Source organism: Caretta caretta, chromosome 1 (assembly GCF_965140235.1).
Source record: "Caretta caretta isolate rCarCar2 chromosome 1, rCarCar1.hap1, whole genome shotgun sequence".
Taxonomy (NCBI): domain Eukaryota; kingdom Metazoa; phylum Chordata; order Testudines; family Cheloniidae; genus Caretta; species Caretta caretta.
The window spans coordinates 312,412,089-312,436,138 of NC_134206.1; the positions used below are offsets into that span (position 1 = coordinate 312,412,089).

The 24,050-nt window shown below is 39.9% G+C and overlaps 1 protein-coding gene across 2 annotated transcripts in view; it reads right to left on the minus strand.

The window, feature by feature from the left end:
* WASL (WASP like actin nucleation promoting factor) overlaps positions 1 to 24,050 on the minus strand; it is a 76,154-nt gene that overhangs the window by 7,514 nt on the left and 44,590 nt on the right. Inside the window, exons 6-9 of one of the 2 annotated variants that reach the window (XM_075124460.1) lie at positions 11,447 to 11,618; positions 5,803 to 5,845; positions 5,181 to 5,334; positions 3,042 to 3,059 (exon numbers count right to left, since the gene is read on the minus strand). In XM_075124460.1, the coding sequence (XP_074980561.1) occupies positions 3,042 to 3,059; positions 5,181 to 5,334; positions 5,803 to 5,845; positions 11,447 to 11,618 (387 nt within the window). The remainder of the gene's footprint in view (positions 1 to 3,041; positions 3,060 to 5,180; positions 5,335 to 5,802; positions 5,846 to 11,446; positions 11,619 to 24,050) is intronic. The other variant, XM_048836904.2, reaches the window with a different exon arrangement.

The window sequence follows — 24,050 nt, forward strand, 5'->3', positions numbered from 1 at the left end:
TCGCTCAAATTCACAAGATATTTACGTGCCAGATGCTCTACGGATTCATATGTCCTTTGATGCTTCAACCACCATCCAGAGGACATGCATCCATGCTGATGACAGGTTTTGCATGTCCTCTGGAATGGTGGTTGAAGCATCAAGGGACATACAAATCTTTAGAGCATCTGGCACATAAATATCCTGTGATGCAAGCTACAACAGTGCCATGAGAATGTCTGTTCTCAGTTTAAGGTGATATTGTAAACAAAAAGCGGGCAGCATTATCTCCTGCAAATGTAAACAAACTTGTTTGAGCGACTGGCTGAATAAGAAGTAGGACTGAGTGGACTTGTAGGCTCCAAAGTTTTACACTGTTTTGTTTTTGAGTGCAATTATGTAATAAATAAATAAATAAATTTGTAAGTTACATTTTCACAACAAAGAGATTGCACTACAGTACTTTTATGAGGTGAATTGAAAAATATGTTTCTTTTGTTTATAGTTTTTACAGTCCAAATATTTGTAATAAAAAATAATACCAGGCGAGCAGTGTACATTTTGTATTCTGTGTTGTAATTGAAACAGATACATTGGAAAATGTAGAAAAACATCCAAAATATTTAATAAATTTCAATTGGTATTCTATTGTTTAACAGTGCGATTAATTTTTTTAATCACGATTATTTTTTTTTTGAGTTAATCGCATGAGTTAACTGCAATTAATCGACAGCTCTAGAAAAAACCTAATGTCCCTGCCAATATGAGCTGTGAGAAATTCCTTCCAGACCCCACATCTGCTGACCTTTTTCCTTTGAGCATGTGAGCAAGACACACCAGCCAGGCATCTAAGAAAGATCATTATCTGTACCTCCTCAGAGCACTGGTCCATCCCATCTCGTCTCCAGAGTTCAGATGTGGCCAATTCCCAATGCTCCAAAGGAAAAAACTACCAGAACACATCTGACCAGTTATGCACAGGGGGTAGGGTTGGGGCTTCCTGATCCCTGTGTGTGACTGGCTGATGCCCTGAAGAATGAGGTTTGATTATAGTCAAATAACCAGGAAGAGGAATTTGAAGTAGGAGCTGCAAGAGACACAGATGCCTCACTGGGTAGATTCAGGGGCTCCCAGCCATTCCTCCTGTAGGTGAAGCAGGAACAGCATTGACAAGAAAATGTGTGCGCCAACCAAGTTCAACATTCACTTCCCCTCCTCCACAAGGAGGGAGGATCTCTCCTTGCTATTACCTCCCCCTTCCTTCCAAAAAGGGAGAAGGAGGATATTCTACTCCCTGTCCAAACCTCAGTTTCATAGATTTTTTGCAGCAGAAATCAATGCTGCAAACATTGTTGGTATTATGAGAATGGGCTGTATTGGGGAAATTTTCCCCTTTGGCCGCTAGAGGTCACTGTCACCATATGTAACATCTTCAGTAAGAGCTATGTATATTTTTCTGGATTACTGAAAAAATATAGGTTTCAGAGTAACAGCCGTGTTAGTCTGTATTCGCAAAAAGAAAAGGAGTACTTGTGGCACCTTAGAGACTGACCAATTTATTTGAGCATGAGCTTTCGTGAGCTACAGCTCACTTCATCAGATGCAATGAAGTGAGCTGTAGCTCACGAAAGCTCATGCTCAAATAAATTGGTTAGTCGCTAAGGTGCCACAAGTCCTCCTTTTCTTTTTTTGAAAAAATATACAACTTTGCCATGCTTCAGAATTTGTGCTGCCGCCATAACTTGTTGCAGTCCACTTTCCTTGACAGAGTGGTGTTAAAATCTGACTTACAGAGAAAACTTTTATCTATGTGCATTAGATTCATATCTAGAGGGGGGAAAAACATGCCATATCCCCGACAACACAGTGAAAGCACCAACCTGATGACTGTGGAAATAAGAGTCTGAAGTTTTGAGGTTCACTTGCACGCAAAGAAAGAAATTTGTTGAACAAATGTTACATACTACCAAGTGAATGGCTGAATGCCTTATGGATTTTCAGAACTGTACAACTCAAAGAGCGAGAGTAACCTCACACCAGAAAACAGAATGACAGAGTATCTGAGTTTTATGAGGAAGAAAAGTGAGTAAGTGAAACGTTCCAAGCAAAAGATAGCTTTTATCAAGACTGATATAACTGAACTAAATTACTCTATTTTTGCCAATAGTTATGTTCAAAGTTTCTTAAAACCTTCTAATGAAAACAGCCTTGCTAAAAAAAACCCCATCAATTCTGCAAGAGTTAGAAATGAAACCTAAGACAGATGACTTCTATTTCAAAATCAGCTAGCAGCAGAATGGACTCAAACTCTACCCAGCATCCTGTCAGGCCTAATGCCATCGATAAGCACAGAGAATCTTGTAATAAAACACAGAAAATGAAAAGTTCCAGGGGGGTGGAGGAGGGGGAGAAGGAGGTGGTTTTTCAGTGAAAATCACAAAGCACTTCAAACCGCAGTCAAGGTTAAACATTACCTTGCACATTATATATAACCATTACAGATAAAAGCATTCTAGCTGACAAAGTTAAGACCTTTAGGACTATTGAACTACTTCTAACACAAAGGAGGCCCCCACCTTATTTGTCATGCATGCTAACAGGAGGCAGCAGCTTTTTGTTTGACTACACCCATGCAAAGTGATGGAACTTTAAGTTAATGCACACGTAGTAAAAGCTAGTATTGTACGCTATCTGTAAAACACCAAGGACAAGTAAAGAAACACCTCAAAGATTAACATGGTCAGGCAGTTTCAAAATTTGGTTCTTCATACATATTTTAAGTTTAAAAGAGAATCAAACTTTTAGAGGAGAGAAATACAATTGGAAATTTGCAAACCCAATGTTTTGATATAAAAAGTCCTAATCCAAGCCAAATTTCAATGGTAAACCAACACTGAAGGGTAGTTTTTGATTATATTTTTTTAGTGTCACAATTACTGTGTATTTTATTGTTAATAAATGAGTTTTTGCCTAACACTTCTTATCCATTATGTAAGGGTCACACAGTCACAACATACATATTTTTTTAGTGACAGATGCGTAAATGACAGCTCAGTACATACCACTCCAAGGTGGGGGACCTAGAGAATAAATGTAACAAGTTACCATACTCTGAACCTGTAACTGGCGAACAAATATGAAGCAATTTACCAAGCACCCTGAAACTGCTATAATTCCAACAGCGTTAATACCGGTACTACTTGAAAAATAATCAGGAAATTATTTTGAATTTTGATATCATCAATCTATTTTTAGCAGAATGACATGTAACATTACATCCTCCCACCACTACCTGATCACTCTCTACAGTGTGTATGGTAACAACCACTGTTTCATGTACTCTGTGTATATAAAATCTCCCCACTGTATTTTCCACTGCATGCATCTGATGAAGTGAGCTGTAGCTCACGAAAGCTTATGCTCAAATAAATGTGTTCGTCTCGAAGGTGCCACAAGTACTCCTTTTCTTTCCACCACTAGTAATTACATTAAGATGTTATGAAAAACAGCAGAAAAATATGATGGCAACAAATATTTGAATGGAGAGAGGTAAATAGTGGTGTTCCTCTGGGGCCTGTACTGGGACCAGTCCTATTCAACATATTTATAAATGATATGGAAAAAGGGGTAAACAGTGAGGCGGCAAAATTTGCCGATAACGACCATGAGTAGTTTTGTAAGTCCAAAGCAGACTGCGAAGAGCTACAAAAGGATCTCACAAAACAGAGTGACTGGGCAACAAAATGGCAGATGAAATTCAAGGTTGATAAATGCAAAGTAATGCACACTGGAAAACATAATCCCAACTCTCTCTCTATATATAAAATGATGGGGTCTAAATTAGCTGTTACCACTCGAGAAAGAGATCTTGGAGTCATTGTGGATAGTTTTCTGAAAACATCCACTCAATGTGCAGCAGCAGTCAAAAAAGCAAACAGAATGTTGGGAATCATTAAGAAAGGAATAGATAAGACAGAAAATATCATATTGCCTCTATATAAATCCATGGTAGCCCACACCTTGAATACTGCATGCAGACGTGATCGCCCCATCTCAAAAAAGATATATTGGAATTGGAAAAGGTTCAGAAAAGGGGCAACAAAAATGTGTAGAGGTATCTTCCGTATGGGGAGAGATTAATAAAACTGACTTTTCAGCTTGGAAAAGAGATTATGGGGGGGAATATGATAGAGGTCTAGAAAATCATGACTGATGTGGAGAAGTAAATAAGGAAGCGTTATTTACTTCTCATAATACAAGAACGAGGGGTCACCAAATGAAATTAACAGGAAGCAGGTTTAAAACAAACAAAAGGAAGGATTTTTTCACACAACAGACAGTCAACCCATGGAACTCCTTCCCAGAGGACATTGTGAAGGCCAAGATTATAAGAGGATTCAAAAAAGAATAGATAAGTTCATGGAGGATAGGTCCATCAATGGCTATTAGCCAGGATGGGCAAGGATGGTGTCCCTAGTCTCTGTTCATTCAGGGAAAAGTTCTGTTCATTCCCTCAGGGGCACCCAGCACTGATCACTGTCAGAAGACAGGATACTGGGCTAGATGGAACTCTGGTCTGACCCAGTATGGCCATTCTTGAATACATTTAGTAGTAGTATGCTGGAAATGGCTCATTTATGAATAAAGTTCCAGTAGAAACTCCGAGACCCTTTGATTACCAAGCAATAGTTCCACTACTTGAGTTAAAAGGAGAACAATCTGCAGGCCTCTGTATATTAGAAGGTACATTACTTACTGTACTAGTAAGCTTAAGTTTGCAGACGCACATCTGTCTTACATTTGATGATTCAACCATGTTCTTTACCTTGAAGTGACAGCAGCAATGGATTTCTTGAATCATATCTTTAAATATTTATGATTTTGCAAGACCATAAATATGCAATGGAAACTACTTTAAAAATTCAGATGGGAGATATTGCATAGCTTTGCAGTCAGTGAAAGTGTTACTGAAAATTACTTATGACATGCAAAACATTTTGAGGATAAAGAGAAATATTTTGGAACTATACTCATGGGTGACACTGGGACACTTATGTAGTGTTCTGTAATGCACAGAAATCTCAGACTCAATGTCAATGCAAAAGCATGAGAAGACTTCCAGAAACTGCTTCACATCAGTAACATTTTTTAATCCTTAAGTCAAATAGCTCAGTCTGATGCATGAGTAGCAAACGACTTACCTTGCCTACGCAGCTCATTTTTAACAGCTTCTACTCCTCCTGTTTTTTCAATGAAATCATAGATCACCTTCGACGTTTCTTTGTCTTTTAATTGAGCCTCTGAAATTCCACACAAATCAAATAGTTTTTTCAGTTCTGGGTCCAAGTTGTTCACCTGCAAATCAGACATGTTAGTACTATAATTTATTTATGGACACTGTTTTCTCACCTGAAGTAAACAAATTGAAAAAATATTCTTATTTTACTTATAAACCATTTTGGGGGGTTAAAAATCCCATCTAGCTAAGAGGAACAGCTAAACAAAAAATGAGACTCAAGCACAGATTTCTGTGCTGAATTCCTTAAGAAGAACAGACTTTTCTTGGTGCAGAAAGAAAATATTAAGCACAAAATTTAAGGATTAGCTAGCCTTCTACAAATATCCCCCCCCCCACAAATCCTTTTAGTATTTTCCCTCCACATAGAATTTTTCCAGAGTGCATCATTCTGTAGCATCCCAGTAGCCATGATTTGCATGGTTTGCGATGGAACTTTTAGTTTTTGATGCCATTCTTGGACAATTTAGTCAAAAACATGATGCCTTTAACCATCTGATGTTATGTACAATACTGAAGTTACTTACATCAAAACCTGTGTTTGGATCCCAACCAACGTGCCCAATGTGTCTAAAAAAGCAAAATTAAAGAAATACATTTAATCCATGTTAGGGAAATGACAGTCTTGTGGTTAGAACACTGGACTAGGACTTCAGGAGCTCTGGGTTCAATACCGGGTTATGCCATAGTCTTTTTGTGAAACACTGGGTAAGTCAACAGTCAACACCTCTCAGTGCTTCAGCTCTCTATTTGTATTATGCACTATAAAATAATTTTCCTCTCACCTGTTTTCTTGTTCACCCAGATCGCAAGTCACACTCATTTGGTGGAGAGGACCGAATTCCACTACTTTTGGTTATTGAGTGTGGCATAAATTTATGAGACTATACCCCAGCATAATACAATGGTGTTAACTGGAGGCTTGCACAAACATCAAGGACAGATTTTAGCTTTTATACAGTAACTACACTTCTGGCTACTATTAAAGTTATTTATTGTCACATTCAATACCACACAGTGGGAAAGTAAGCTGGCCCTCCTTCTTTGGGCCACCACCATTTTTGCTCTGTTTCTTTTCCTCACCAACAGCTCCTTTCTCCATTTCTCTCCTTTTCCTTCTCTTAGTGTTTCTGTTCTATGCTGCATTTCCTTCCCTAAGCAATTCCCAGTTCCTATCAGCCCAGGCTTCTCTCCCACACCCCTACATCCACTAATACAGTTCATGTTGACATTTACGTGCCAGCATTTTATTTAACATTCCCAAGAGATTAATAGGAGACAAGAGTTCACACTTCTCCAAGCCACTGTTTCAGGCTGCCTGCAGAATCAGGAAGGCAGCACTACATTAGTTTACAAGCATTTCATGTTTGGAATGTCTTCTGACAAAAGCAAGGGTTTAAAAACACCTTTTTAAAAATTTTACTGCACAATCTGAGTAAGTCATGACAGTCATAAAAATACATCAGGTGGGATATCCAATTGAGAAACAGCATACTTCAGATTAAGTTCATCAAGACAGGGACTGCCTTCATATATGCCTAGCGCACTGGGGTCCCAATCTTGGTTAGGGCTTCTAAGTGCTACCCTAATACAAATATTCCCTTACAAGAATGATACTTTTTGGTCTTAAAGCCTGTTTTTAAGCAGCAAAATTAGAAGTCTTTTACATAAGATGGGCAAAATGAACAAAAGTCTCGTCTAAAAAAACCCCTTATTAATCATGCTATTATTCTAAACATTCATATGAAGTGACATGAGCTATCTCTAGCTAAATCATTTTATAAGTGTTTACATAAACTTATTGTCTCATATCAATATGAAATATAATTACATATACAATTTACTCCTAATACTTATTGTACAAAATCAGATGAAATTAACAGAGAAATTAAACATTTAAGCTAATTCCATATTTCACACTGCTCCTCAAAAGTCTTACAGATGGTGGACAGAACATCATGACAGACACTAAATTAACATGTGTATGCTCATTTGTTTCTTAAATATTCATGGTCATTGCTAGTGGTATTAAAAACAATTTAAAAAAATCTTTGGAAAAACAAACATGGAGAAATATCACACAGATTACCTTTATGTATTGACCAAATTTATTTTGGAAAATGCTACATTACTCTTTCCAATAAACAAACAAAAATAAATTAGTATGAAAATGCTAAAATATTTCACATACAAGTTTTATGATTGTGTGTAAGGTAAGGCCTTGTCTACATAAGAAAGTTTCAACAGTATAATTAAGGGTTGTTTTTTTAAACCAATTTAGTTAACTCATGGATGCACAACTAACTAAATTGGTTTCAAACAACATCTTTAGTTAGCCAGGTTCAACGTTGATTTATACAAGGTATATGTAACATGAATTATGCTTAGAGTTGGCAGAGAAGCCAAATTTTAGGTTTGTGAAATTTAAGTTTCAGGAAATATTTTTTGGCCTGATAAAAATGTGGCATTTCCAAAACAAAATATATACCCTGAGATCCCCGGCTGCCTGCCTGGCAGGTTGAAGTAGAACCAAGGACCCTGAAAGCCTTCACAGGTGTTGACTGAAACGGACATGATTCTTATCACTTCAGTGCTGCTCACCATCAAATAGCAGTGATGAAACCGACCAGATTCTGGCTAGTGTGACAAGACACTGTTTCATTTTTGATGAATCAGCAAATTCTGATGAAAAAATGTTTCATTGGAATTTTCCCAACCAGCTCTGATGCTCAATAGTTCAGTACTTTAACCACAGTACTTATTTATATCTATGCTGGACCAAATTATGCAACATCTACTGTGCTGTCTTGACAATATCAAGCATTAGAACTTCCCTATGTTTGTAACAAAAGCAGATATTAAACATTTATCCCACAATACTAGGTCACTTTAAACAGGGAAACTTATGTATGTATGTATGTACACACACACACACTACACACCCCCACACACTCCAGAATAAGACCATGTCCCACCAAAGTAAAAAACAATGGAAACATTTTATAAATTAAATTTCTTCACTAGGAATTTTGCCTTTGTTACAGATATCTGTGATTAGCCACTGGTGTGGCCACACTAGTGCACAGTCAGTGTTGGTTTAAGCAACGATAAACTCCACTAGTGCAATTGATAATTTATTGTAATTTCGCTTATCTATGCTATGGATCTGCATCAGCGGAGCGCCATCATTAGTGGGCCACAGATAGCTGAAATCTCCAGTGTAGACCAGGCCTGATGGTCATTTGAGTTTTTCCTTCTTTTAGGTCACGCAGTTCAGTTTTTCCCTATTGTCTCGTTTTCTGGCAGTAGTGCTTCTTTTATTGTTTATATTCTGGTCGGGCCAAGGAGCCTCAGTCACAGACTAGGGCCCCATTGTACTAAGCACTGTACAAACAGATAAAATGATTCCTGCCTCAAAGAACTTAAGCATCACATTTGGTAAAAGGATACATTTTATCTTCTCTTTCCTCACCTTTACTGAGCTCTCACTATATTCCACATTCTTTCCAAACACTATTAAATGAGATTGCTATAACGGTAGTGCTACTAGTTCCATGGAAAAGTTTACCAGGCTATCCCAGCGTGCTAGTGATGGAGGATGAGGATTCAACAAAACAGGATTGCTCGACAAGGGCATAATCCCACATTGAAGAAAACCTTGATTTTGTATTAAGGGAATTGAAGGGGATGCTTTCCGTAGCTAACCCAGGGTCTTTAAATTCTCATTGCTATAATATGACTATGAAACCTAGTGGATAATCATAGAAACATAGGGCCGGAAGAGACCTTGAGAGGTCACCTAGTCCACCACCTAGTCCCCTGGGTTTTTGTTTGTCTAACCTCTTCTTAAAAATCTCTAATGACAGGGATTACACAACATCCCTTGGTAATCTATTTGAGTACTTACCTATCTTTATAGTAAGATTTTTTTTTCCCTAATATTTAACCTAAATATTCCTCCCTGAAGATTAAGCATCATCCTCTTCATAACAACCTTTTACATATTTGAAGACTATTACCAAGTCCTCTCCCATCCTGCAATCTTCTTTTCTCAAGACTAAAAACTGCACATTTTTGTTTATTAAAAGGTTTCCTCACAGGTTATGTTTTCTAAACTTTTTATCATTTGTATTACTCTCCTCTGGATCTCTCCAATTTGCCCACATCTGTCTTTAAGTGTAGTACCCACAATTCAAGCTGAGACCTCACCAATGCTGAGTAGAGCTGAGAAATTACCTCCCATGTCTTACATACAATGTTCTTGTTAAACACATCCCAGAATGACATTTGCCTTTTGTGCAACAGAATCACCATTGTTGACTGATGTTCTGTTTGTGATCCACTACAATGCTCAGATTCTTTTTTGCAGTACTGCCTAGCCAGTTATTCCCCATTTTGTATTTGGGTAATTTGATTTTTTTTCTTCCTTAGTGTAGTACTTTGCACTTGTATCTATTAAATTTCATCTTGCTTATTTCAGACCAATTCGTCAAGGTCATTTTGAATTCCAATCTGCTCGCAACCCCTCCCAGCTTGGTGTCATCTGAAAATTTCATAAGTATACTTTCCACTCCATTACCCAAAATATTAACTAGTACCAGACCAAAGATGGATCTTTGCAAGACTACTAGATATTCCCTCCCAGAGTGACAGTAAACCATTGATAACTACTGAGTACTTTTTTTTAAACCAGTTGTACACTCATCTTATAGTAATTTCATCTAGACCCCATTTCCCTAATTGCTTATAAGAATGTAATGTGGGACTGGGTCAAAAGCCTTACTAAAAATCAAAATATATCACCTCTACGGCTTCCCCCTATACATTAGGCCAGTAAACCTGTCAAAGAAGGAAATTAGGTTGGTTTTGGTATGCTTTGTTCTTAACAAATCCATGTTGGCTACTACTATTACCTTAGGTTTCAGAGTAGCAGCCATGTTAGTCTGTATTCAGAAAAAGAAAAGGAGCACTTGTGGCACCTTAGAGACTAACAAATTTGAGCATGATGCTCAAATATATTTGTTAGTCTCTAAGGTGCCACAAGTGCTCCTTTTCTTTTTACTATTACCTTATTATCTTCTCGTTGACTAACAATTTATTCAGATGTCTTTCTGAGTACGAAAGTTAAGCTGACTGGTCTATAATCTCGGGTCCTCTCTGTTCCACTTTGTAAAGATAGGTTTCAGAGTAATAGCCGTGTTAGCCTGTATTCGCAAAAAGAAAAGGAGTACTTGTGGCACCTTAGAGACTAACCAATTTATTTGAGCATAAACTTTCGTGAGCTACAGCTCACTTCCGCAAAAAGAAAAGGAGTACTTGTGGCACCTTAGAGACTAACCAATTTATTTGAGCATAAGCTTTCGTGAGCTACAGCTCACTTCCGATGAAGTGAGCTGTAGCTCACGAAAGTTTATGCTCAAATAAATTGGTTAGTCTCTAAGGTGCCACAAGTACTCCTTTTCTTTTTGTAAAGATAGCTACCATATTTGCCCGTCTCCAGTCCTTTGAGACTTTCACCAGTCCTCCATGAGTTCTCAGAGAATCACTAATAATTCTGAGTTTGAGCTAGTTCCTTAAGTACCCTAGAGTGAAATTCATCAGGCTCTACAAACTTGAACACACCTAACTTATTTAAACATTCTTTAACCTGTTCTTTCCTTACTCTAGCTTGTGCTCCTTTCCCCCTTATTGTTAATATTGTGTTAAGCATCTGGGTCACAATGAACTTTTTGGGGAAGACTGAAGCACAACAGGCATTAAACCCCTCAGTCTTCTTGGTGTTATCTGTCATTACTTCTCCTTCCCTGCTAACAAGTGAACAATGCACACTTACTTTTCAAAAAGCATTGAGATTAAATCTTGTTAAATTACAATTCAGGAAACAGATAAGAATTAATCTAAAATGGTATGAATGTGAAATTTTTAAAAAATAATATAAGTGAAATAGGATCTAACATATTTCATGTGTAAAAAGAAATGAAATTAGAAAAGAACCGTTAAGCTATATAAAAAGATACGACACCTAACAAAATGTTAAGAGGAGGCTCTGTTGGCTAAGCAGTCAGTTTGAAATTTAGGGCTAATTTGCTAACAACCTTTTAAATAAACCATATTTATGTGGCTGAACTGTTTTTCTAAGCAGGAAACAAACAGGAATACAAGTGTCCTTACTGGAAGTTGCTTGGAGTTCCAATATCTGCCTTTGTCAATTTCTTCTTTTTCACTTTTCCTTTTTTCTTGATCTCTTTGGTATATGAAACATTGTTGACTTGTGAATTATAAAATCTGTTAGTTGTAATTTCTGGATTTTTGATATCAACAGTTGCCATTGGTAGATTTGGACCTATGAAGAGAGGACACGGATTTCACTACTGTACTATACTTAACCAAAGTGGATTACACGTTTAACCTACCAACTGGATCATTCTGCATTGCTGACATACACATATTGCACCCATTTCCTCCCCAAATGTGGTACTCTGCTTGAGTTCTGAGTGTAAGTAGATTAGGAATCAGTAGAGAGGCTCAAGATAAATTATTCATTATTCAGGACTGAACTTTAGTCTGATTTGGGGTACTGCCGTAACAATTTCACAAACAGGACATTTGTTTTATGTCATTTTTGTGTAGAAGAAATCAAACAAAATCAGAGTAAGAAAGCTCGTTCATTCCATGATTTTCACTGAAGCATAACAGTAAGATTTGCTTGCACATAGATCTGTGTTTGAAATATGGAACACTAAACCCTACGTAGTCAGTTGCAGTGTACTACCACCGTCATCTCATCATATGGCCAACAATGATGTCTAGAGACAAGAAACCTCAGACTACCAGAGTGTCAGCCTGTGATTGAAATATTTATGATGGATGCCTGTGATGTTCACTGGACCCTAAACAATCTGTTTTTAAAAAAGACAGTAGCTAGCCAGATAGCTACTCTGTTTCTGAGATTGACAGCAGCCAAAAATTAAACAACTCTCCCAAAGCCAATTCCAACTTACTCATATAAGCGGCCCTGTTGACATGAGTCAGGTGAGTAGGATTTGGTCCTCTGACTCATCCAGTCAATATTTCCATTAATAATAAAGAGGATACTAATGTAGAGGAGTGTAATGACATGTGGGACACTACTGGGCAAATTCTCAGATGGTGTAAGCTGTCATCTCTTTATTGAAGTCAATGGTGCTATGAGAATTTACCGGCTGAGGATACACCTGTACATCAGTACAAACCAATTCTGTTAGTGAGTCATTCTTTTGTACTATTCATTCAAGAGGAGATATTAATGTAGTAGTTCAACTGATTATATGGGAGAGTTTTATGCTTATTTCCATGGGTAGTCCCATTGATTTTGAAACATTTACTCCCACAGTTCAGCAATCCACATGAAATTTTTTTGGAAGGGACATTAAAACTCATGCTTCAAGGCCCAAGTTAATCTACAACTATCAGAGACCAGAACAAGACTTAACATCACAGACAGATTATCCCACATCTACCTCTTACAGGGTTTTTACACCTTCCTCTGAATTTTCTGTTGTTGGCCATTGTCAGAGACTGGATTAGATGAGCCTCAAGTCTGATTCAGTATGACAATTCCTAGATTCCAGGATAAGTGTTCATAGGATTGGGCTTTAATGTTATATGTATATGGCAGCTGCAAGGATCATTCTATCTGGTCCCTGCTCAAGCTCAGGAAGGTACGTCACTGGTGGATCAACTGACTGTCAACCAAATATAACCTACAGTATCAGATATCCTTAAAAATTCTTTATAGTCTTAAAAATGCTTCCATTTTAAAATTTTGTTTGAACCATGGGCAATTTCACATCATATGATAAAGACTGAATAATGAAGGTATGGAAACAAAGGTAAATCTGCAGTCTTGAAAAAGGAAAAAAAAATAATTTTTAGCTTGTTTTTCTAGAATATCTCAATGTAGAAAAAAGTCATCTTCCAACTACACCTGTCTGTGTTTCTAGAAGTCATTATTATTTCTCTCCATCTTCAATTATTCATAGGTGGAGCTGACAGCAATGCCGAAAGTTAAGGCTGCTCAACACTTTGCATTATGAGACCCTATTTTCAGTTGCTTATAACTTTAGAAAACTTCAATCTTTTGGGCTGAAACCGCATATGCCTCAGGCAGACGTGCTTTTGAAAAGTTTTGGCTAAAACAGTTCCATCATTTCAGAAAACAAAATTTGGGAAAAAATCATTGGTCTTACCCATGTTAAATTCCTACAACTTTTCATTGACACATACTAAAACCTCTGTGCTTTGAAGCAGGAGCTTGAAGTTTGGCAGGGGATTGTCATAGTACCAGGGATGTGCATTTTACAGTCCCCATGAAAGTCTCCCCAAATTTATCCAAGCTATAAGCCACTGAAAAGTCAGTTTGCACATGTTCAGTATAGAGGTTTGTTAGAGGCTGGCAGCCAAAATCCATCCCCCACTGCTCCTGCGCCATCTCCAGAGTGGCTGAGCATATTCCATCCTGAGGCTGCAGGAGTGGGTAGGACTTTCTCAAGAACTGGATCTCACAGCAACTGAGGGCTGTTGTGGTATTGGCACCAGAAATGAGAGCAAGACTTCCTTCTGTTCAATGCCCCTCCTGCTGGCTCCCAGACTGCATGGAGAAAGAAGCAGCCTCACTGGAATGCAGATAGATGAGGAAAGAGGGTGGGGGAATAGAAAGAGGACTGGACAAGCTGGCAGGGAAGAGGGTAGAAGGGGCCAAGCCAGAGGAAGAAAAGAGTGACAAACAGAAAGGTGTGTAGCCACTACAGGATATTCCCCTCCAAAATTTAGAACTGAACTGAGGATCATTAGTCTCAACATTCCTTGTCTATCTAGCAAATACAATCACACCATTAAAGACAAAGCATACACACAAGGTGACTGATTAAAGTTGTACAAGAAACCTTAATTCTGGTATTTCTTAACTTTTGGGTACTTGACTTTGCAACTTTAGCATATATTCTTCTAACAGTTGTTTTGGATGTCATATTAAATATCAATTGAACATCTGACTTTGATAAGCTGAAAAAATAGAGCACTCTGTACTAACAACTAGAAATTTTTTTCTGAAGGCAACTGACTATATTCAAATACGGATATTCCTAATACTAATGAATTCAGGAATTATTTATCTTACATTTTCCTTAATATAAGAAGGTTATTAAAACGTATTTTTGGTAGTATTAGCTAATAGGTCTCCTTTTTTAGTTGCCTGTTTTTTTAGTGGACTTTCCTTAACAGGGAACGATTTTTCTCTGCACAGCCTTGAATACGTTAAGTATTGTTTGACTCCTGAAATTTGTCCTTTGAAAGAATGCTTGTGTATTATTTTTTCAGAGACTTACTAAATATAAATGAAAAAAAGATAAAATTCAAACTAATTGTATGCTCAGTGGTTACTGGGGCAGTGAGTACATATTACTATAGCTGACAGGATTTTGTAGAGGCACTGCATATCACATTTAAAAACTGTACTTTAAAAGCTTACTGACTCACAGCCAAATCTTAAAGCTGAACTTATATATAATCTTGAGCTCTGTAATAAAATTTTGAAACAAAATGAAATTACATTTATATTTACATGATGCATTAACAATTACATGCTTCCAAACTGAAGTCACTACAGAAATATTACTTAACTATTGATTTTACTCTTAGTTTTCATGACTATGGGTATACATTTGCATGATAGCAGTAGTTATAATATATTACTCTTAAAAAAAATTATTCCAAAAATCAAATGGAATTTGTAACATTGTCTTGGGAGCGGGGGAATATATTGCATTTTCTTTTGAGATCAGAACATTTCGTATCTCACCTTTTCTGATAGAAAGGCTAAATCTTCAAATATTCAATATGTTGAATATATGCTGCCCACACACCGTATGTAAAATGCTATAACTATAAATGGTTGTCCATTCAAAGAGTTAGGTAATTTCATAATTAATCTTTATTCAGCTGTAATATTTGAAATGTTAGTCAGGTTCCCTGATATTAACAACACCTGTTCCAAAATTCACAGAATAATTTTTAGCCAGCTGAGAATGCTTACCGCCAGGTTTAGACCTTAGTTGTCCATGAGGAATACAAGAACCTCTGCGTGAACTATCATTTTCTTCTAGTACTGCCATATTTATATCCAACAAAATTTTCCCCATCATAACACATGCACCTTCCCCATCAGCTGTAGACAACTCAATAAATGAAGATGAGAGAGGCAAATAGAGCTCATCATTTGGAAGTACTTGACAATACAGTGGCCCTAAGCATCCACTGATGTTAATATCTGTGATATCTTCTGAAGCGGCTCCAGAAAAAGTAGTACAAAACATTATTTTGTATTTTATAGAATCCTCTGTATTTTAAAGCTTTGCATGTCATCTGTCCCAGAGCGCAGACAACTCTAGAATAAATCTAATTGGTTGTAGTGCTGTATTACAGCTGAAATAAAAATTGTACCACATGGTTCTTAGAAACCTAATTCTCTGACAAATCCCTTTCTTTTTTCATCCATAAATTTTACCATGATGTCAGTATAACCAAGGCAACTCCTTCAATTTGCATAAAGAGACTTTGCTATTACCAATGAGAGTAAAACAAATCCCAGGAAATTACAGGCTATGTAATGCATATTACATAACCATTTATGCAAATTTGGTTTTAATTCTGCTTGAAAACTTAAATCCTTAATCCTAAAGGTCATTCATAACAGAGGATTTTTTTTTTATTTGAAGTATAGCTCTACAGACAGCCTTCTCTACATGTGCAGAAAACTTCAGAGACTTTTAAACATTTTGGGTGAGATTCTGGCCCAAATCAATGGCCACTAACTTTAACGGGGCCAGGATTTCACACATGTATTAAAAAATTTTATATATATAACGATTTTTATAAAAGGTTTTGTGAACTGGAATATAACCATTTTATATCTATATCCATCTATCTATCTATCTAAAAATGATTATATTCCAGTTCACAAAACCTTTCATAAAAATAATTATGCACTGAGACAAAAAAGTAAAATATTTTTTCCTAGAAGAAGGAAATGTATTTTTGCTTTTTACTAGAACCTCCTAGGAGCTGGAGGAAGTTATATGAAAGAACAGTTACTTAAGCTGCAGTGACTGTGGTTCTTAGAGGTGTGTTGTCCATAGGTATTCCCTTCTGGTGCATCCCTTGCACATCTCAAGTTGAGAATATTTTGACCAGCAGTATTTGTTGTGGCCATCCCTGAACCTTGAGTACCCTCGTACCTCCTCCTCTTCTTGAGGACAAAGTGTGGAGCGGGGCCAACTAGCCTTCAGTTCCTTCACCAATACAGAATCCAGGTATTATCAGACTTTGTAGTAGCAGGAAGGAGTGCAGGTTGTGGAATACATATAGACAACACGTCAAAGCCCCCCACTTACTGTAGGGTAAATCACTGTTCTTTCTTCTTTCAGTGCTTGTCCATGTTTATTCCACTTTGGTGACTTACAACAGTGAATTGATGTAAATAAGGAGGGTGCTTGAAGTCTACCAGAATAGTGACTCTAGGATAGCTTTGCCAAAATGGACATCTGACCTAGATGCCCCAAAAATGCATGTAATGATCCCCATGCAACTGCCCTACAAATATCAGAAATGGGTACATTTTTCAAAGAAGCTGCAGAGGATGCCTGAGCATCCTCAGAATAGGCCAAGATCTGTATGTAAAGGAAGGTCTAATTTAGCTAGCTTATAACATGCCCTAATACAATTAGCTACCCACTTAAAGCCTCTGGGTGAATATTACCTGACTCTTCATCCTATGGATAAAGGTCATAAGACTTATTTGGGATCTCCCCAAGGTTTTTAGTTCTATTAAGGCAAAAGGAGAGGGCTCCAAATGTATCCAAGGTGTGAAGCCTATCCTTCCCTTGGTTGGCATGGGGTTAAGGGAAGACTGAAGATAAATGAATCATCTGATTCAGACGGAAGACAGAACATCTTTGGTAAAAATTTAGGGTGGGCCTAAGGAGAACTTTGTTTTGATGGAAGACAGTGTATGATGGCCCATTCATGAGTGGCTGCATTTCCCTACTCTGCAGGCTGATGTAATTGCCACTAGGAATACCATCTTCATGGAGAGAGGAAAATGAGTGCAATGAGATCCCAGGAAGGAAGGAGAGCTTTGAGGAAATGAGTAGACTAGGCTCCTCAGGAACTTACCTACCTTCAGGAGTGAGAATACAGTGTGCCTTTTTGTAATTGAGAGATTAAACACCTATAGTCTACTGAGGACCACTGCGCCAGCCAGACTGACCATGGTTGATGGCATCACATTAGTGAAGTTCACAGATCTGTCCCAAACCTGCAAAATCCACAAATCTCTAGGGTGGTCCCGCAGGTGACAACAGCTGGGGGACCCTTTTTGCATGCTGATGGAGAGTTTGAGACCAGTGACTAGGGTGCTTTTGTCCATCCTGGCAAGATGGCTGAAGAGCATGCAAAATGACGTTTGAATATAACGAGCGAGATCATGAAGCTTCACATGAAGTCAAACCACTCTACGCTCAGGATTTTGCACTCACAGCATGTATGGAATGCCTTTAACTTATCCAAGTCTGCCTGTAAGAGGGTCCACGTTTCTGTATAGCAATGCGGGCAGAATGCAGGTTTGATAGATCCTTGTCTCAGCATAAACTTTTTTGCATCCATAAATGGACTTCATACAGGAGGCAGCAAGACCTATTCATTGAGCAACATCTGGTTTGCTGGAACTGTTTGAATTCTACTTGCAGCCTTGGTAAAGGAACTAGTTAGTGCTCTCCATAGTACTCAAGTGCCCCTGCTCTGAGGGCTCTGGTGGCCCAACTCCAAGGTTCTTTACCTTGGTCTTCTGCCATGAAATGTTTAACCCCATAGTATGGACAGCATCTACCTGCCAAAGTCTGTCTCCTTCACAAGCAAGGCAGTGTCGTCTGTGTAGTCTTGGTTGATGAATGCTTCTTGACCAAACTGATTCTGATGTATGAATCAGCAAGTTCCAACATCTAGTTAATTGCTCAACAGAATAGTGGAGGAGTGAGAATGCACCCATGCCACACACCTGATGTTGTGCAGAAAAGTGGTGAAAATTGAGGACCAATGCATACTCTTGCACCTGTTCTGGTATTAAGATTTTGCACTAGCTTTCCCAGAATATCTGGAATGCTAATTATCAGTATGAGCCAAAGTGCTGACCTTTTGGTGGAATCAAAAGCCATTTTAAGGTTGATAGACGCCAGGTGAAGCAGGTGGTTAAATTCTTGCTGCAGCTCAACCAGAAGCTGGAGGGTAAGAATAGCATCCATCACTGACCATCCAACAGTGAAACCTGATTGTTGTACACAAACAATACCTATTAAGGAGTACCTGCATCTACCAAGCGGAATGTGAATGAACATCTTTCCAGGGACCATTAATGCTATTGGCCTATAGGTGCACCACAATGTGTGAGATGCTTGCCCTTGTTCAGGGACATTGTGATGCCATCTTTCCATTTTGCTGCTACTCTGATGTCCACACTTAACAATAGTTGATGCAGGCCAGTGCTCACTGGTTCCAAGGCACCTTTGATCAGCTTGAGTGGAATACCATCAGGTCTGTTCTGAAACTTTTGGATGGCCTTTTGTAATTCCAGGGACTAACACTGATCCTCTGTCACTTGAGCATCTGAAGTGGTGTGGTTTGCCAGGTCAGGTAGCTCTGGACAGTCATCAACATGTTTGTAGTTCAACATGCTTTCATAATGTGTTTTCCATCTGCCCAGAACCGCGTCCACTGATGAGGAGGGACAGCAATCTGGTTTCATAATAATGATGTTAGAAGGCTTTTATGGCTGCCAGCCAGGAGCTTGATTGGTCCGTACGCAAGATGTACATTGTTACTCTTAAGCCATCCTCTGCTTCATCAGCCAGGGGTTTGATGAAGATCTCATGGTCACGTTTTGCAATGGGCCAGAAAATGCCTTTGTGTTTACATTCCTGTACATCTCGCAGATTCCATGCTTCTACTTTTGCACTAATATCACACCTTAACTTTAGCAGTTGGTAATGTTACTCCTTCAACAGTAACTTGATTGCTTTATGGCAAATGGGCCTCTGTGGCAATAACCATTTTGTAATGGGTGAGTTCTTTGACAAACTGTCCTGTACCCAATGCTGTTTAGAATCATAGAATATAAGGGTTGGAAGGGACCCCAGAAGGTCATCTAGTCCAACCCCCTGCTCGAAGCAGGACCAATTCCCAGTTAAATCATCCCAGCCAGGGCTTTGTCAAGCCTGACCTTAAAAACCTCTAAGGAAGGAGATTCTACCACCTCCCTAGGTAACGCATTCCAGTGTTTCACCACCCTCTTAGTGAAAAAGTTTTTCCTAATATCCAATCTAAATCTCCCCCACTGCAGCTTAAGACCATTACTCCTCGTTCTGTCATCTGATACCATTGAGAACAGTCTAGAGCCATCCTCTTTGGAACTCCCTTTCAGGTAGTTGAAAGCAGCTATCAAATCCCCCCTCATTCTTCTCTTCTGCAGGCTAAACAATCCCAGCTCCCTCAGCCTCTCCTCATAACTCATGTGTTCCAGACCCCTAATCATTTTTGTTGCCCTTCGCTGGACTCTCTCCAATTTATCCACATCCTTCTTGAAGTGTGGGGCCCAAAACTGGACACAGTACTCCAGATGAGGCCTCACCAATGTCGAATAGAGGGGAACGATCACGTCCCTCGATCTGCTCGCTATGCCCCTACTTATACATCCCAAAATGCCATTGGCCTTCTTGGCAACAAGGGCACACTGCTGACTCATATCCAGCTTCTCGTCCACTGTCACCCCTAGGTCCTTTACCGCAGAACTGCTGCCTAGCCATTCGGTCCCTAGTCTGTAGCTGTGCATTGGGTTCTTCCGTCCTAAGTGCAGGACCCTGCACTTATCCTTATTGAACCTCATCAGATTTCTTTTGGCCCAATCCTCCAATTTGTCTAGGTCCTTCTGTATCCTATCCCTCCCCTCCAGCATATCTACCACTCCTCCCAGTTTAGTATCATCCGCAAATTTGCTGAGAGTGCAATCCACACCATCCTCCAGATCATTTATGAAGATATTGAACAAAACCGGCCCCAGGACCGACCCTTGGGGCACTCCACTTGATACCGGCTGCCAACTAGACATGGAGCCATTGATAACTACCCGTTGAGCCCGACAATCTAGCCAGCTTTCTACCCACCTTGTAGTGCATTCATCCAGCCCATACTTCCTTAACTTGCTGACAAGAATACTGTGGGAGACCATGTCAAAAGCTTTGCTAAAGTCAAGAAACAATACATCCACTGCTTTCCCTTCATCCACAGAACCAGTAATCTCATCATAGAAGGCGATTAGATTAGTCAGGCATGACCTTCCCTTGGTGAATCCATGCTGGCTGTTCCTGATCACTTTCCTCTCATGCAAGTGCTTCAGGATTGATTCTTTGAGGACCTGCTCCATGATTTTTCCAGGGACTGAGGTGAGGCTGACTGGCCTGTAGTTCCCAGGATCCTCCTTCTTCCCTTTTTTAAAGATTGGCACTACATTAGCCTTTTTCCAGTCATCCGGGACTTCCCCGGTTCGCCACGAGTTTTCAAAGATAATGGCCAATGGCTCTGCAATCACAGCCGCCAGTTCCTTCAGCACTCTCGGATGCAACTCGTCCGGCCCCATGGACTTGTGCATGTCCAGCTTTTCTAAATAGTCCCTAACCACCTCTATCTCCACAGAGGGCTGTCCATCTCTTCCCCATTTTGTGATGCCCAGCGTAGCAGTCTGGGAGCTGACCTTGTTAGTGAAAACAGAGGCAAAAAAAGCATTGAGTACATTAGCTTTTTCCACATCCTCTGTCACTAGGTTGCCTCCCTCATTCAGTAAGGGGCCCACACATTCCTTGGCTTTCTTCTTGTTGCCAACATACCTGAAGAAACCCTTCTTGTTACTCTTGACATCTCTGGCTAACTGCAGCTCCAGGTGCGATTTGGCCCTCCTGATAACATTCCTACATGCCCGAGCAATATTTTTATACTCTTCCCTGGTCATATGTCCAACCTTCCACTTCTTGTAAGCTTCTTTTTTATGTTTAAGATCCGCTAAGATTTCACCATTAAGCCAAGCTGGTCGCCTGCCATATTTACTATTCTTTCGACTCATTGGGATGGTTTGTCCCTGTAACCTCAACAGGGATTCCTTGAAATACAGCCAGCTCTCCTGGACTCCTTTCCCCTTCAAGTTAGTCCCCCAGGGGATCCTGGCCATCCGTTCCCTGAGGGAGTCGAAGTCTGCTTTCCTGAAGTCCAGGGTCCGTATCCTGCTGCTTACCTTTCTTCCCTGTGTCAGGATCCTGAACTCAACCAACTCATGGTCACTGCCTCCCAGATTCCCATCCACTTTTGCTTCCCCCACTAATTCTACCCGGTTTGTGAGCAGCAGGTCAAGAAAAGCGCCCCCCGTAGTTGGCTCCTCTAGCACTTGCGCCAGGAAATTGTCCCCTACGCTTTCCAAAAACTTCCTGGATTGTCTATGCACCGCTGTATTGCTCTCCCAGCAGATATCAGGAAAATTAAAGTCACCCATGAGAATCAGAGCATGCGATCCAGTAGCTTCCGTGAGCTGCCGGAAGAAAGCCTCATCTACCTCATCCCCCTGGTCCGGTGGTCTATAGCAGACTCCCACCACTACATCACTCTTGTTGCACACACTTCTAAAGTTTAGTGTTAATGCATTCCATGTGGTGACACAGAACACGCGTCTAACATCTGGTTTGGACCATCAGGAAGCTGCAGTCATTGGGGTATTTCATTGTTCTGGGAAACTGGAATTAGCAGTAGCATTATTGATGGCTGACTAGACTGTCACCAGATCTGCCTACCAAAGTTTCCTGGGCCAACTTGCTGCTTCCAGGATTATTACCATAAGGGGTTTCCTAAGCTTTCTCAAGACGCTTCATATTAGAGGAATTGGTGGGTAGGCATACATTACCCTCAAGGATCCTGGGATGAGGAATGCAATGGATTGTGAACCAGAGCTCAGACCCTCCCTGGAACAGAAATTGACATTTTGCCTCTGAGGAAGTCCACGACTAGAAGCCCTCGCTGGTGGAAGTGTTCTGTATGATGGAATCCTTGACTGAACATTTGCGATCTCATGAGAACTTTCTGCTTCGTGATTTGCTAGGGTATCTTCTTCTGACAGGTGCAGAGCTACTAAGGTGATGTGACAGCCTAACACACCAATTCCCAACAGAGAAGGAGGACAATCAAGCCCTTGCTTGTTCACATAGAACATTGTTGCAGTATTATCCGTCATAGTTCGGCCCCGGACCATGGGCAGGAAAGCTACACAGGCTAATCAAAAAGCTCTAGAACATTTATATGTAGGGAAGGATTAAGTCTCCTTGAGTGTCCAAAGGTCTTTTTGATTTGGTCTTAGTGAGCTCTCCACAGGATGCAAGGACAGCTGTGTAATTAATGAGGGGCTTAAACCAACAAGTTTTGCAGAAAACTTTTTTGGAATGAAATTAATATTGTCTGATTTTTCTGATACCAGCTACTTTAAAGAATTCTGATAGCAAAACCTTTCAATAAGTGTCACAGTTTAAAATATTTTCTTCTTTTAAAAGAAGAACGAAGGACAGTTCTGCTTCCCTGTTGATGTTTACGTGTTTTCAGCAGGGAAGACTGGACAGGCCTAAGACATCAGACATGCTCAGCTCATTCCTTTTCAGCCTCTTCAGCAGCAGCATTGGCATGAGACCAACCAGGTTCCAAACTCCTCCCCAGGACTTGCAGAGTAATTCCACTGCACCACAGCATTTCCCAGGAATCACTGCTTTCCAGTTTCAATCCCATTCAGCTCTCAGTGTGCTCAATATCAAAGGTGGGGTAACCCCCTCCCTCACCTCTCCACTGTGCACATGCACATACTTGTGCCTCCTCCTCCTCCTCCCCACATCTGAAGAAAGATCCACCCCTTATGCAACTGCTTGTTTCCTCAAATCCCTTAGAGAGGCTGAAGGGATACCCCCCTTCTGTCTTCAAGTCTTTCTGGTGAAAATAGCATGCCTCCTTTCTCCCTGCAGCCTAATGCCTGACTGCCTTCTCCAGACCTATGGATGAATCCATCCCCACACCACCCACTGCCTCCCCTCTCTCCTAGTCCATGGTAGTGGTAGAAGTGAAAAAGAAAGCATCTTTCCTGGCCTGTTTGAAGTTTCTCCCCAGGCCCCATGGATTAGTCTGGGGTTGTTATGCATACCCCATTTAGTGCTAGATGCTCCCCAAGCCCTTGAAAAATATTTGGGAGTGAAGGGGCAAGCCATCCAGCCCCCATTTCTCGCCACTGCCATCCTGGTGTGGAACTGAAGGGGGACTTCTGAATATACACAGGCTCCCATTACTCCTCAACCCTGTGCAGGGGCCTAAGAAGTGAAAAAAGGGACTTCTCCCAGCTGCCCATTGCTTCCTGGCTCCATGCAGAGACTCTGGGAGAAGAAGGAGACACTTTTCTGGTCTTAAACTCAAACAGCAACTCTTGTGCCTTGAGAAAATTGTGCATGTGCGCTCTTCCACTCAGTGCAGGGCCAAGAGTGATGTCTCATAAGTACTGAACATGAAGACAAGGGAGTGCTACTGACCAGCATAACAGAGAAATCAACTGTACACAAAGTGCTGTCAAATGGATAAAATAACCAAACTGAGAAGGAGATTTTTTTGCTGGCTTTGCAGT